Source organism: Mustela nigripes, chromosome 17 (assembly GCF_022355385.1).
Source record: "Mustela nigripes isolate SB6536 chromosome 17, MUSNIG.SB6536, whole genome shotgun sequence".
In the NCBI taxonomy this organism is placed as follows: domain Eukaryota; kingdom Metazoa; phylum Chordata; class Mammalia; order Carnivora; family Mustelidae; genus Mustela; species Mustela nigripes.
Window position 1 is genome coordinate 59497908 of NC_081573.1, and position 13192 is coordinate 59511099.

Below are 13192 nucleotides of genomic sequence, written 5' to 3' on the forward strand. Positions count from 1 at the left end.
CAAACGAGCATTTGGGTGTTACCTCTGCCACGTTCAAGAAGCTCCTTTGGGGGCACCTAGGTATTGATTGCAGCAGAAAATGACGAGCTTTTGTTATCAAGCCTACGGGGTCACCCTGGAGAGAGGACAGGCAGAGCCCCAGGTCAGCGTGCTGTCAGGGGCCACGATGCCCCCACCTGCTCACTGTGCCAGGAGAGCTGGCCACACGGGTCTGTGAGATGTGTCACCTGCCTGGCCCTGGAGGTCCTGGCTCCTGGTGGCCAGAGCCGAGACTGCACTTGTCTCTCCAGCCACGAAGAGACAGATGAGCTTTAGGTACATGTCGACAGCGACGTGCAGGAAGGCCTCTTCCCTCAGGAGGGCGTCATCGAAATAGGAGAGAAGGCTGAAGGTAAGAGACAAGATGCCTCGTGACTCTAAGACCGCACAGAGGTGGGTGGCAGTCAGCAGCGAGCCACTCCTCAGAGGACTGAAGTTGCGGGCAACTTGCCCACGTGGTGGGAGACCCACCGTGGTACTGATACAGGCAGGGGGAAGAGGCGACCCCTCCTTGGACCGCACACAACCCCCCAGGTGGGCACTCCTTCGCTGAGAGTGTTGCCACACTACCAGAGCAGCAGGTGCGCTTACCTGTAGAAGGCAAGCGGCAGCAGCCTGATGTATGGCTCTGGAGCCAGGCGGAGGAGGACCGGCCCCGGGCCACCGTCTGCGACCAGAGCGGGGAGGGGCGGGTTTAGTTTTGTGGCCGCCTTCCCACCCCAGCAGCAGCGTGTTCGGGACACCTCAGGTGCCTGGCTGGGGGGGGGGGGGGATCCCCATGCTGGAGGGCAGAACCTGGGAGGTAGACCCCTACGCCCCCCCAAAAGGGCTCAGTGACGCCACCACTCTTTCATTGTTGAGATGAGTTTGTCCTGCATTCACTCTAAAATGTAGTTCACGTACTTACCAAGATAGACTTCCAAAAATGAGTTAGTACTTTAAAGCCCAAACGTTCATACCTAACCAGTGGAAAGTCGTTTTTGTAAAAGGACTAAACGGAAAGTGGGGGCCACAGCCTGCCTCTGCTGGGTCACCCGTCTTCCCCAGAGATGGCTGGGAACTGCGACAGACACAGGCTGTTCTCTGCTGCCAGGTCCCAGGGACGGTCTTACCTGCCCCTGTCAGCTGAAACAGCACCAGCCAGGATACCTTCCTCTTCTCCAGACACCCCAGGATCTCCACGCAGATGTCCAAAGCCTCCAGGGAGTCAGCAGCCTGTGGCCCGCACAAGAGGAGGCGGCTGACTGTGCAGACAGGCCCGGGAGGGAGGGGGGACCTCTAGCCCAGAAGGGAGCCTTTGCTCCTTCTGTTGAGTCTTGAATGGTGACTGTAGGAGGAACAGGCCAGGGACCCCCGTGCCCAGGTTCTGAAATGAGACCTCAGAGAAGAGGCCCGGGGCCTAGGGGTTCTCGCTTCAGCAAGCACAAGATTCCTGAGGAGCCCTTCGATACGAACGTTCCAGGACCCTCCTCCCAGAGGCCCTCCTTAGGAGGTCTAGGGCTGGGAGAGTCCCCTTACCTGATGTCTTGAGTGTGGGGTCAGGTGTGACGAAAGCAGGCCCATTAAGGAGAAGAAGAACAGGGCGAGCAGCAGCTGCCGATAGAACCCGCGCCCTCAGAACATAGAGCCAGCCAGGCTGCACCCTCAAGTGACTCTAAGTAGCGGATGCGGACACGTTCTTTGACTAAACGTTTATAGGCACAGGGCAGAAATTTTTCCTTAAGTAGATCTTCTCGGGAAGGAAAATTATATTAAAAAAAACTTTAAAAATTTTTTTTAATTTAAAAAACCTTTTAAAGGGTAATTTGAGAATAAATTCTTAGAGACTGCATCCTCTTATGTGTGCCTTTAACACCGCTTGTTAAGCGCGGCCGCAGGAAGAGCTGTGCCGCGGCCGAGGGCGGGCTCCCCCGCGCCCCGCCGCCGGGCTCCTGGCCTAGAAGGGCGTTTATGAACCCCCTAGAGGTACATGCAAAAGTCTCTCCCCCGCCGGGGGTCCCCCTCTTCCCAACCCCTGGAGCGCACCCAAGCTGGCTGGGGTCACTCTGGACACCCCCACTCCCTTTGCGCACACACAGGCCTCAGAGGCTTGAGGCCACTGAAATTACTTTGCAACAACTTTTTTACAGTAAATTACCAAAAACCTCAGGCAGGCCTGTATGTCCTGAGCTGACAGATGACTTTCCGGTTTACAGACGGTTTGGTTCGGGGAGAGATGAGGGAGGTAAGGCTGGGGGAACGGAAACCAGGAAGGTCCCACTGATCTGCAGAAGGGCAACATGCAAGGTGCTCGTCCCGTCAGTAAACTTGACAGTCAGATGTTACTAAATCTATAAACACGGTAACCCTCACTTCCTCAGAAGTCACAAGAATGCCACACTAACGTCCTTGGAAAAGCCCATTCGTTAGATGAGCCCCGAGAAACCGCTGACTGGAACACTGACGAACGACAAAGCTGCCGCGGAAGTGAAAGAATTCATCTCTTGCCTCCTCTCTCTGGCGGTCCAGCTTCTCGAGCCGGCTCCTGAGGCTGCCCTTGCCGGCTTGCTGGATTGCAAAGTGTAGCGCCGCAGCGGAGAGCCAGGCCGGGCCCGGTGGGGGGCGTGCCGAGTCGGCAGAGAGGCAGCTAGGAGACAGGTACGGGTCAGCACAGGAACCTCACAGCCATGTCCCGGCAGAAAGCTACCAGCCCTGCTTACCTTCAAGGTGGGACAGCGGGGTGGGGTGGGGGCTTAGAGTCTGCAGAACCACCCCTGGCTCGGCACAGGGCCCCAGAGACCACTGACTGGGTCCAGTCCCCAGTTGCCCTAACCTGGACCTGAGGAGGGGGTGGGTAGGGCCTGACCAGGACACCGGGTCCTGACTGCCCAAGATTTGCAAGGTTGTGGGTCATAGAGCTCTCCCCACGGTGGGTATAAAACTGCTCACCACGCAGACCCCTGGCTTCTGGGTCCAGTGCTGCTCCTCAGCCCCTGCTGTGACCGCAGTGTGACGTGCAGGTGCCCCAGCAGGTTAAAAAGGCGGCCCCAGATTAGTGGCATATTAATGTGGGAATGGGGCATTTCTTGTTTTCTGGGAGTTCAAGTGCTCTGGACGCTGCCGCAGGACGCAGGGATAGAGGAGGCCAGACGGGACCACAGCCCTCTCCCAAGCCCTCCCGTGCCGGAGACTGTCAGCTGGGCAGGCCGGGACCTGCCTCCCACGTCCATGGGACGCTGGCGCTGCCAGGCCCGGAGCCAGGAGAGAGGCAGGTGGGGCGGAAAGCTGGGCAGGGACCTGCTAGGTCAGGTCTGTTCCTTCCCTTCCGTGGGGCTCCTGCCCAGCAGCCCAAGGCATTCCTGGAGGTAACCTGTAGCAGGTCCTAAAGAATGTTCCACGCACCTCCTGCCGAACTGCCGGGCCTCCCCCAGTCTCTGCAGCTCCTGGGGCAGCGGGCCCTGGAAGCAGCTCCTCCACCGGCTGCGAAGGTCAGGCTCCAGGCGTGGCCACCACAACTTCCAGAAGAGAAAGATCACTGGTCAGCAGATCAGGGGAGGCTCTACTTGGACCCCTTTTCAGTCCCTACACCCGAGTGACCAGCGAAGATGTGCCTGACACCGGCAGCACAGCTCACAGTCACCCAGTGCCTCCGACCTTTTAGGACGGCCTCACATTCTCCATCCCAGGTTCAAGGCAGTCCTGCGAGCGAGGTCGCCCTCCTCTGTGGAGGACGCCCGCGTCCCCACGGAGAGCTGCTGTTGTACACAGCAGCCACCCACACGGGCCGCAGACTGTGTGCGAAGCCAAACCACTCGGGGCATGGCAGCTCAAGTCCCAAGGCTGCCAGGAGAGCTGTGTGGGGTCAGGACTCCAGGAAAGCCAGCGAAGAACCCCGCCCCCCACCAGGAGCCCCACACCCATGTGAGGGCCAGGCTGGCAGGGGCCTGGGCCCTCTCTCTTCTCAAGTCTTGAGAGGACTGTCTGTCAAGACAACGGGCGGAGCCCAAGTCGGGGAGCTCAGGAAATTAGGGTTCATCACCAGCCAACACAGAACCAGAGCAAAGCAACACCCCGACACGTTCCAGCAGGGAAGCCCCTCTTCCTCCCTGCCCATGGGTCCGATTACTCCCTATTCCTCCTCATGCATCTGCTCCTGAATGACAAGAATCGGGATGCTGCCCCGGGCCCCCAGACCCTGTGCCAGGCCTGGGCACACCCCGAGAAGGTGGCTGCACCTACCAGAGCAGAGGTCAGGACTATGGGGCACTCGGTCTGGCATGCGCTCAGGATCAGGTCTGCGGTCAGGGCGGGGCTTCTGCTTTGTGAACAGGCATTGAAGAGCCCCTGCAGAAGAGAACATGCCAGAAGTCAGTGGTCTGCACGTGTGCCCCACCCCAGAAAGGCGCCACGGCCTCAAAGCACCACTGGCTATGAGGATCCAGCCCAAGAGGTCTCAGCGGGAGATGTGGTAGGCGCAGAGGGCAACAGAATTACCCTGAAGAAGTGGACGGTGATGTCGTGAGTCAGGGCAGTTCCGTGAGAGCAGAAGTTTCTCTGCAAAAGAGCACGGGCCAGTGAGAGAGCACCCAAGGGGGCTGGTGGTGGGGGTGGGGGCAGCGTGTGCGGAGAGGCTTTGGCTGTGCTCACGGCGCCACTACTGACCTCGGAGGTCCGGCTTTGGGTCCGCCTGCAAGGCTGGCCCAGAACTCAGCGTCTCACTGCCTAGCCACATGGAGATGGCCCCGGCCTGCCAGCTTCCGGCCCCAGCACAGGCCAGGAGGCCAGTGCCACACTCCCTGCTGGCCCTGTCGCCGGGATGGCACCTTGCCTCCCCATCTCCGGCTTCTCTGCTCCGCTGGCCTTCACAGGCCCTTCTGACAACTTCAAGGGAAACTTCCTTTGCTAAGGACCTAAGGAATACCTAGTCTCAACTCCGCTGCTTTCTGAGTCACCTTCTAAAACTCTGTGTCACTGAATGGAGCCTTAGTTCAATTTTTAGTTTTATCTGTGCATTTTTAAAAACTAGGAAACATCTTCAGCAGTGGATGTTGTTCTGAAATATGTAGAATGTGCTGATTCCTGGGGACCTCACTGGCTCTGACTGGACGCATGCAGGCTTCAGTCTTTCTGGGTGAGACCTCGGAGCACCTGACACAGAACAGAGTGTACCGCGGAAGGAAGCAGGGCCAACTGGTGGGAACTGCAGTTCTTTCGGCACCACTGGCCTTTGTACACCCGAAATGTCCAAACTGGAAAGAGACGGAGGTGCCTGGTCTGCAAGATTTTACGGATGTTGACGGCTGAACTTGCAGCAAAGCTCTAGGAAGGCACTGAAGCTTCGGAGGAGCCGGAGCTGGTCTCTACGACTGGCTGGCCCCAGTTCTAGCTGTGGGAGGAGGGCTGGGCACACATCAGCCCCAACTGTCTCGGCTTCCAGAGTGGTACCCCCATTCTTGCCCACAGCAGTCCCACATGGCCTGCACACACTGAAGCAGCTGGCTCCAAGTGACCGCAGCCACATTCGCGAATCTTCCAAGAACCAGATCACCCCCCGTCCCTGCAACCCAAGGTTGCTTGCCTGCACCTACCAGCTCAGAGTTGGCCAACCAGAAGAACTCCGTGCAGTCAGGGGCGGCTGGCTGTTTGGCCTGGGGGCTGCCGACGAGAACCGATGGGGGCAGACCGAGGAGGATCCTTGCAGGGAAGAGTGTGTCAGCGGCGATGGCACAGCCCACTAACTTCACTCCTCGAGAGCTCAGGCTCGGATCGGTACCGGCCCTGCCTACTCGCTCCGGGAACCAGAGTCCCCCTCTGGGGCTGTGCTGAGCACCTGGGCCCTGCGGGGTCCACTGCCAGCCTTCACGTCTTAACCCCAAGAGCCACTCTTAAGTGGCACAACAGCCACGTGAAAGGAGGGACCTCAGTCTTAACAAAGCCGCTCCCGAGAACTGGGGGACGTCGTGAGCTCCCGCTCACAAGGACAGCTACAGCGAGTATCTGTACGCACACATGGTTTTCCCTATTTTGACATGCATTATTTGAGCTTCGTCGTTCAAAGCAGCTCCTGGGTCTGAAGGGGGAGGCTTTAATCCAAAGCTTCAGACCCTGCTCTCTCCATGGGAACCCCAATGAGAAAATGCTGTTGCAGGCTGGGGACAGGGCACAAGACCAAGAGAAGAGAAAGCTCAGTGTAAAGACAGACTCTCCACGCGGTGCGCTGTGTTACCATTTGTACACAAGTAGCTCCCGCTGTCTCTGAAGGCGGGCGGCCACATCCCAGCCGCCTGCCAGAGCCTGGAGCCGGGTGCGGAACACTCTGAAAAGGAAGTGCCCCTGCGAAGGACAGCTGCTCTGGGACGCTGCTGGGCCCTGTTCCAGGTCAGCAGCCATCTCCTGCAAAACCAAGACCAGAACGTTGGTACTTTTATCGCTGGTTCCAGGTGATTGTGTCCAAATGTGAAGGCACAAAGTTCTCAGGGCCGCCGGCCCCAGTCAGGACGGTGAAATGGGGCCGAGTGGGCTCGAGAGAGAGAGGTCTCCCCAGAGGAGCTAGGAATTACTGAGACGAGCCTTTTTACTTGGAAATCATTGAAAATTTGCAACAATAAGAACAGCCCAGTGAACACGTTGGCCAGAGCCTCCTAGGGCTAACATCCTACCGTTGATCGTTCACTCTTCTACTGTGAACGCACAGGTGTCGCGCGTACACACCAGGCTCAGTACCACACTCAGTACAATGCCTGCTACATACACGGGTGTGCAGTGTTGCCACACGTCCACATGCGGAGACCAGGTAAGCCAAGCACTGTCCGTGCCACGTGTGACCTAAGCCCATGACACAGTCCGCTTTCCCTCCCCACTCGCTCCTCCTACCACAAGCCCGTCAGGCCAGATGTGGAGGATATAAGAGGTCAAGACGAAAGCTTGGAGGGCTGGGATCTCTGCTTTGTGTTTTATTCATTTGCAGGTAAGATTTCCCAGTGTCCAGGCCACCTGCTCCAGGGTTTCTGCCCCTCCCAGTTTCTCAATTCAAGCACCCGAAGAGCAGCAGAAAATACCCACAGGAAGCGTGAAATCCACCATAGGATCCTGTCAACACGGAGCCATACACGGACTTCCAGAGGCAGACTGCCAGTGCACACCGTGGACACGGAGGGCAGAGGAGGCTGTGGTTTGCACTTTGACCCCAGAGTCTCTGGGTCCAACTTTTTATTGTCCTGACATGCCCCAGACCTGAGGCAAACTGCACTTTGACTTCAAAACAAGAGCCTCATTTCCACACCCTCCAATGTACAGCTGCTTTGGTGAAAAGAGCCCCCCAGCCTGGGGTGGTGCCGGGGGACCCCGTGAAAGGGTAGTCTCTCAACTGCTCCTTCGCCTGCTGGGGGTTTTTATGTCCTTTCTCAGAGCCCGACATTCAAATGGAGCAGTTAGGAGTGGACAGCAACCCCTTTCCTACCAAAGTTGGCATCTTCTCAGTTTCGTCGATTTTCAAATTTTAAATATTCCTAAGCCTGGAGACGGTTCTGACACCACTGATTTTGTTTCTGTATTTTTGGGATATTCACGGGTGAAGCGAGCACACTGTCACTCTGGGTCTGACCTGTTATATGTGTGACGTTAGTTTTCATTCGGCTGGGTTGCCTTAAGACATTCATAACAAATACCTTAATAGCAGATGACCATGAAAAGACAGCAGATGACAGATGCAGTGAAACACACTGAGTTTTCATCTTTTAACTCACCTGCAATCTGGAAAAAATATCTCGATTTCCTGTGCCGCTACCGAGAACCAAATCAGAATTCTCTGAGCAATTGTAAGTTCTCAAACTGAAACAAAAACATGATCAAAGTCTTGTAAGGGTCTCCTGATGTACAGGCTTTCCGACTTCTCCTCCTACCTCCAGAGGCCTGTGGTCACAGGGCCAGGAGGTCCCAGGGGACCACGTGATACCCACAGTCATCAACAACAAACAACAAACCTACAACAAAATACGAGCAACCCCAATCTAGTGACATCTAAAAACAATTGTGTGCCATAACCAAGTGGGATTTATCCTAAGAATAGGAGGTTGGTTCAACACCCTGAAATCCTATCAATAGAATAAAGAAAAACCATGTGAACATCTCTATAGGCACAGATAAAACATTAGACAAAATTCAATTCCCTTTCATGATAAAATAACACTCAACAAACTAGCAGCAGAAATGAACTTCCTCAACCTGATGAAGGCCATCTATGAAAAAGCCACAGCTCGTGTTCTTAATGATGAGAGGTTTTTGTCAAATAAATAAATAAAATCAGAAGTAAGACAAAGTTCTCTTTCATCGCTTACATCAATACCACTGGAAGTTCTAGCTGGGACAGTTCAGCCAGAAAAAGAAATGAAAGGCAACCAGATTGGAAAGGAAAAAGTTAAACTATCTCCATTCACAGATGACCCGTCTTAAGATGGGCATCTTAAAGAATTTGCAATAAAAACCTATTAAAGCAAATAAATATACAAAAATCAGTTGTATTTCTGTATATCCATGAATAATCCAAGAATGGAATTAAGATAATTCCATCTACAGTGGTGTTAGAATACCTAAGGATAAATGTAACCAAGGAGGTGCACGACTTGTACGATGAAAACTCTAAAATGTTGAGAAAGTTATAGAAGACCTAAATAAATTGAAAGATATCCCATGTTCCTGGACAGGAAGAATCAGTGTCGTTAGAATAATAACTGCCCATAATTACGTACAGATACAATGCAATCCCTATCAGAATCCCAGCTGGTTATGTTGAAACTGGCAAATTGATCTGGAAGATCAATTTGGAATTACAAAGGACGATCGCTTCTCGGCCTTTTGGCTAAGATCATGTGTGGATTACAGAGGACCCAGAATTCCCAAAATAACCTTTGGGGGAAAAAAGGAAGTTGGAAGACCCACATTCCCAATTTAAAACTTGCTACAAATCTACAGAATTGATACATTGTGATACTGGCATAAGAAGAGATGTATCCATCACAAATAAATAAAATTGTATTTTAAAAAAAGGGTGTATCCACCAAAGTCAATAGAGAGTCCAGAAATAAACTTTCTTTTCTTTTTTTTTTTTTTTTAAAGATTTCATTTATTTATTTGACAGAGAGAAATTACAAGTACACTGAGAGGCAGGCAGAGAGAGAGAGAAGGAAGCAGGCTCCCTGCTGAGCAGAGAGCCCAATGCGGGACTCGATCCCAGGACCCTGAGATCATGACCTGAGCCGAAGGCAGCGGCTTAACCCACTGAGCCACCCAGGCGCCCCAGAAATAAACTTTCATAGGTGTGGTTAACTGATTCAAAGCAAGGGTGCCAAGACCAGTGTCTTTAACAAAACCTGCTGGGACAACTGGATGTCCATATGCAAAAGACTAACGGTGGATCCTTAACTTATTCCAGAAAATTAAATCAAATGGACCAAAGACCTAAAATAAGAGCTAAACCTAAAAATAACCTGGACTTCATCAAAATTTAACACTTCTGTGCATCAAAGGACTCCCAACAAGGGAAGGAGTGAAAAGATGCTACTAAAATGAGAGACCGTATCTGCGTCTCGTATCGGATAAGGATCTGGTATCCAGAATACAGAGAGAACTTTTAAAATGGGCAAGGATGTGACATTTCTCAAAGAAGATACACAAACTCAAGCTAATGAAAAGATGCTCAATATCATTAGCCACCAGAGAAAAACAAAGAAAAACCATAATGAAATATACCGCTGCGTATCCATTAGAACAGGTATTTATCGAAAGGTAACATTAACTATGTTGGTGATAATGTGGAGAAACTGGAACCCTCTGATACTGTTTGTGGGAATGTAAGATGGTACAGTTTTGGAAAACAGTCTGGTAGTTCCTAAAAAAGGTTAAGATCTGACATAGCAGACTGATCAATCACAGACCTGTACCCCTGAAACAAATAATACATTATATACAAATTTTTTTAAAATACCAATTGAGGGGCACCTGGGTGGCTCAGTGGGTTAAACCGCTGCCTTCAGCCCCGGTCACGATCTCAGGGTTCTGGGATCGAGTCCCGCATCGGACTCTCTGCTCAGCAGGGAGCCTGCTTCCTCCTCTCTCTCTATGCCTGCCTCTCTGCCTGCCTCTCTGCCTACTTGTGATCTCTGTCTGTCAAATAATAAAATAAAATCTTTAAAAAAAAAAAAAAAGAAAGAAAGAAAGCCGATTCCAGAGTTGACGGCATGGCAGGAATGCGCAGCCCCTGCTCTCACTGTGCACACCTCGTTCTTCCCTCCTAAGAGAACTGAGGACAAGAGGACTGGCCCCACCTGCGTTTGCCTGGTCCTGCAGGGGCTGCTCCCAGCCACTAGGCACGGCTAGGAAAATTTCCAGCACTACTGCAACATCACGTGACTTGTAAGAGTTTTGCTAACAAGGCGATGTGTTTACAGATCCTTGTGGGGAAGACAGAAGCAGTGGGAAACAGAAAGGCAACTGTCCTTCCTTGTATCTTCAGTAATCATTTCCATGGACTGTGTTTCTGAGAGGGTAACAAGATTCGTTTTCTATGATTTGATATGATACACCACCTAACATGTGGAAGATGGAGCTGACAGTCATGAGGACGGAGACTAATAGAGACCAGCTCAGCAGGAAGGCAAACCCAACTCTGCCTGCAGGTTGCAGGAACGCTGCCCCTGTGGCAGCCAGCCCACGCCCCACAGATGGTGATGCTTGCCACCTGCTAGCCTACTCATTCTAACCCTTACACTTAGTGACCCAGGTGCCAGGTGCCAGAGCAGAAAGACAAGTCATTGCCACTAGCAAATCTACACACAAAAAAAATGGATTCGGAAAACTGACCTTCACTCCAAACAGACTCAGCCTTGCCATCAGGATGTGTTCGACTGTGCTTTGTAGAACACAATGTAGACGGAGAGAAATAAAAACGCATTCTTATAACTACCGAAATTAAAAAAGTGTGATGCTTTTTGGCATCAGAATTCCTCACCTGTGGCAGAAGTCTATCAGCACATCGACAAGAACCGCGCACGCGGTCTGCAGCTCCCCATCGCAGCCCCCCGCAGCAGCCGGCGCGGGCAGGAAGTGCTCGCGGATCGCCCACTGCTGGAAGTCCCACCTGCAACAGCGAACGCCAACGTCTGCGTGGAGAAAGGCTGCAAACTAGAGCTTCCTGTGGCCGAAAGGTGAGCCCAGAGCCGGGGCCTAACAACAGCAGGGGGTTAGATCTGAGGGACTGGGGCTACCCCCGACCACAGTCAAGACCCCCCTCGGGGGCCATCCCCCTCAGGTCATTATCCCAGGGTCTGCCAGCAAAGGTGCCCGGATCTGGACCAGGCTCTGCAGGTGCTCACAGAAAAGGTCCTGAGGATGTACCGACTGAAAGCCTCAGCCAGGGAACCACTGACCGTCCATTTCTGCAGAATGAGCTGAACCCAAGTAAGACGTTTCCATAGGCCCATGAATGGGCAAGGAACCGTTGAGAAATAGATTTGTGCTACTTGTAGAATTAAAAAAGGAAAGGCCTATGCCCAGCTCCAACATAGTGATCTGGGGGTAAGCAGTGCTTACCATGGGTCCTCACACTAGACAATGCACATGCTTCTAGCAAAACGGAGGAGGGGGAGGGAAGGGGGGAGACCCAAGACCTACGAACCCATGCCCAGAGCACTCAGGTGGCTGGGCACAGACCTGAGCAGCAAGCGGACCTCCGTCTTGCGGGACAAGCAGTTATTCTCAGCACGGTTCTGACTTTCTCTCTCCTCTCCTCCTAGAACCTGACACTACGAGACAGCAGCCCCTGCACATGACCTGACTCTGACCACAAAGGTACAGTGGCTCAGGGCGGCTCATGTTGAACCCTGCCCTTGGCTGGCCCCCGGGCGCTCCTATGCCCACCAACTCCGCGATAGCCCCAGCACGTTTCCCTCCCTGATCGCAGGACCCCCACACCCAGGGGCTTGTCAGCACCCCACTCTCACACTCAGAACAGCACATTTCTCCTCCCTGTGGTCTGCAGAGTTGGCCCTGGGACCCACAGGAGCTCGGACCTCGATTTACCTGCTCCTCCTGCCACACACTCAGGGCCGGCGCTGCTGGCAGTGCTGACCAGCCTTCTACCGGCCATCGTGTTCGTCCCATGGGTGAGGTGGATGCCGGCCGGCCGGCCGAGAACACTCCCAGCCCCGGCAGCAGGGCCCCCGACAACCAGGACTCCACTGCGGCTCCTCACTGCTCAGCCTTCCCTGCTCCGCTCCCTCCCAGCGGAAGCACATTTGCTGCCCCTGCCATGCCCTCCCTGGGACCCGTTCTCAGAGCCTTGTCTGGGGTCCCGATCCATTTTCACTGTCTGCCTGCTTGGCCCCAGGCCCACTTGGGGTACGCGGGTGTGCAGCTGCTGGCAGGAGTGCCCAGTCTGGGGTGTCAGGGCAGAAGTGCACTGCCCTGTGCCCGTCTGCATGAAGGTGCCCTAAGGGCAGGCCTGTCTCGTCACAACACACCCCATGTTCAAGAACATTCTAGAAGTATCTGACAAACAGGAGGAACTCAGTACATGTTTCTTGAAGGAACAAATGAATGAAACTGTGCTTGTCAGTTATGTTAACTGAACATTGAGGATATGAGAAGACTTAGACTTTAAGATAATGCAGAAAATCTTACAGCGTTTTGAAAGGCAGATCCCCTACCCCCTTTTAAAGATTGAATTTCTTTGAGAGTGCGCATGCTTGCACATGGTGGTGGGGAGGGCAGGGCAGAGGGAGAAGCAGACTCCCCACTGAGCAGGCAGCCTGACCCAGCTTGGTCCCAGGAGCTCAAGATCATGACCCGAGCTGAAATAGAGTCCGATGTCTCATTGACTGAGCCCCCCACGGCACCCCAAGGCAGATGCCTTTCAACACTTACCTTTCCGTAGCCGAAAGAAAGTCAAGCTCGGGTTGAATTTCTAGCTCCAGCTGTAACCAGTCCCTGTAAGTCAACTGAGAGCAAAGGACGAAATGAGCACCGCAGTGCGGACGGGATGCGGAAGCCGCAGGCCGGCGTGGCGACACTCTGCCGTCCCCGAGGCAGGACTGGGAGCCTCCGCTGGTCTCTGTCCTCTTGCCGTTCCTGGCGGTCAGCCTGAGGCTCTGACCCTGAGCCCTGGATGAAGAGCTCAGAT

General features: G+C 53.6%; 1 protein-coding gene across 14 annotated transcripts in view; it reads right to left on the reverse strand.

The window, feature by feature from the left end:
* The window catches only part of FANCA (FA complementation group A), a 62064-nt gene that overhangs the window by 321 nt on the left and 48551 nt on the right, over positions 1-13192 (reverse strand). For 5 of the 14 annotated variants that reach the window (XM_059382769.1, XM_059382767.1, XM_059382773.1 and 2 more), the window contains 14 exons: positions 12937-13010; positions 11024-11152; positions 7764-7848; positions 6245-6411; positions 5607-5712; positions 4513-4572; positions 4258-4362; positions 3421-3533; positions 2527-2665; positions 1558-1632; positions 1152-1254; positions 631-706; positions 232-385; positions 23-115 (listed from right to left, as the gene is read on the reverse strand). In XM_059382769.1, coding sequence (XP_059238752.1) covers positions 23-115; positions 232-385; positions 631-706; positions 1152-1254; positions 1558-1632; positions 2527-2665; positions 3421-3533; positions 4258-4362; positions 4513-4572; positions 5607-5712; positions 6245-6411; positions 7764-7848; positions 11024-11152; positions 12937-13010 — 1479 coding nt within the window. Of the gene's footprint in view, positions 1-22; positions 116-227; positions 386-630; positions 707-779; positions 999-1151; positions 1255-1557; positions 1633-2176; positions 2304-2526; positions 2666-3420; positions 3534-4257; positions 4363-4512; positions 4573-5606; positions 5713-6244; positions 6412-7763; positions 7849-10043; positions 10925-11023; positions 11153-12934; positions 13011-13192 lie in introns of those variants that run through there. The other 9 variants (XM_059382770.1, XM_059382768.1, XM_059382771.1 and 6 more) reach the window with 9 other exon arrangements.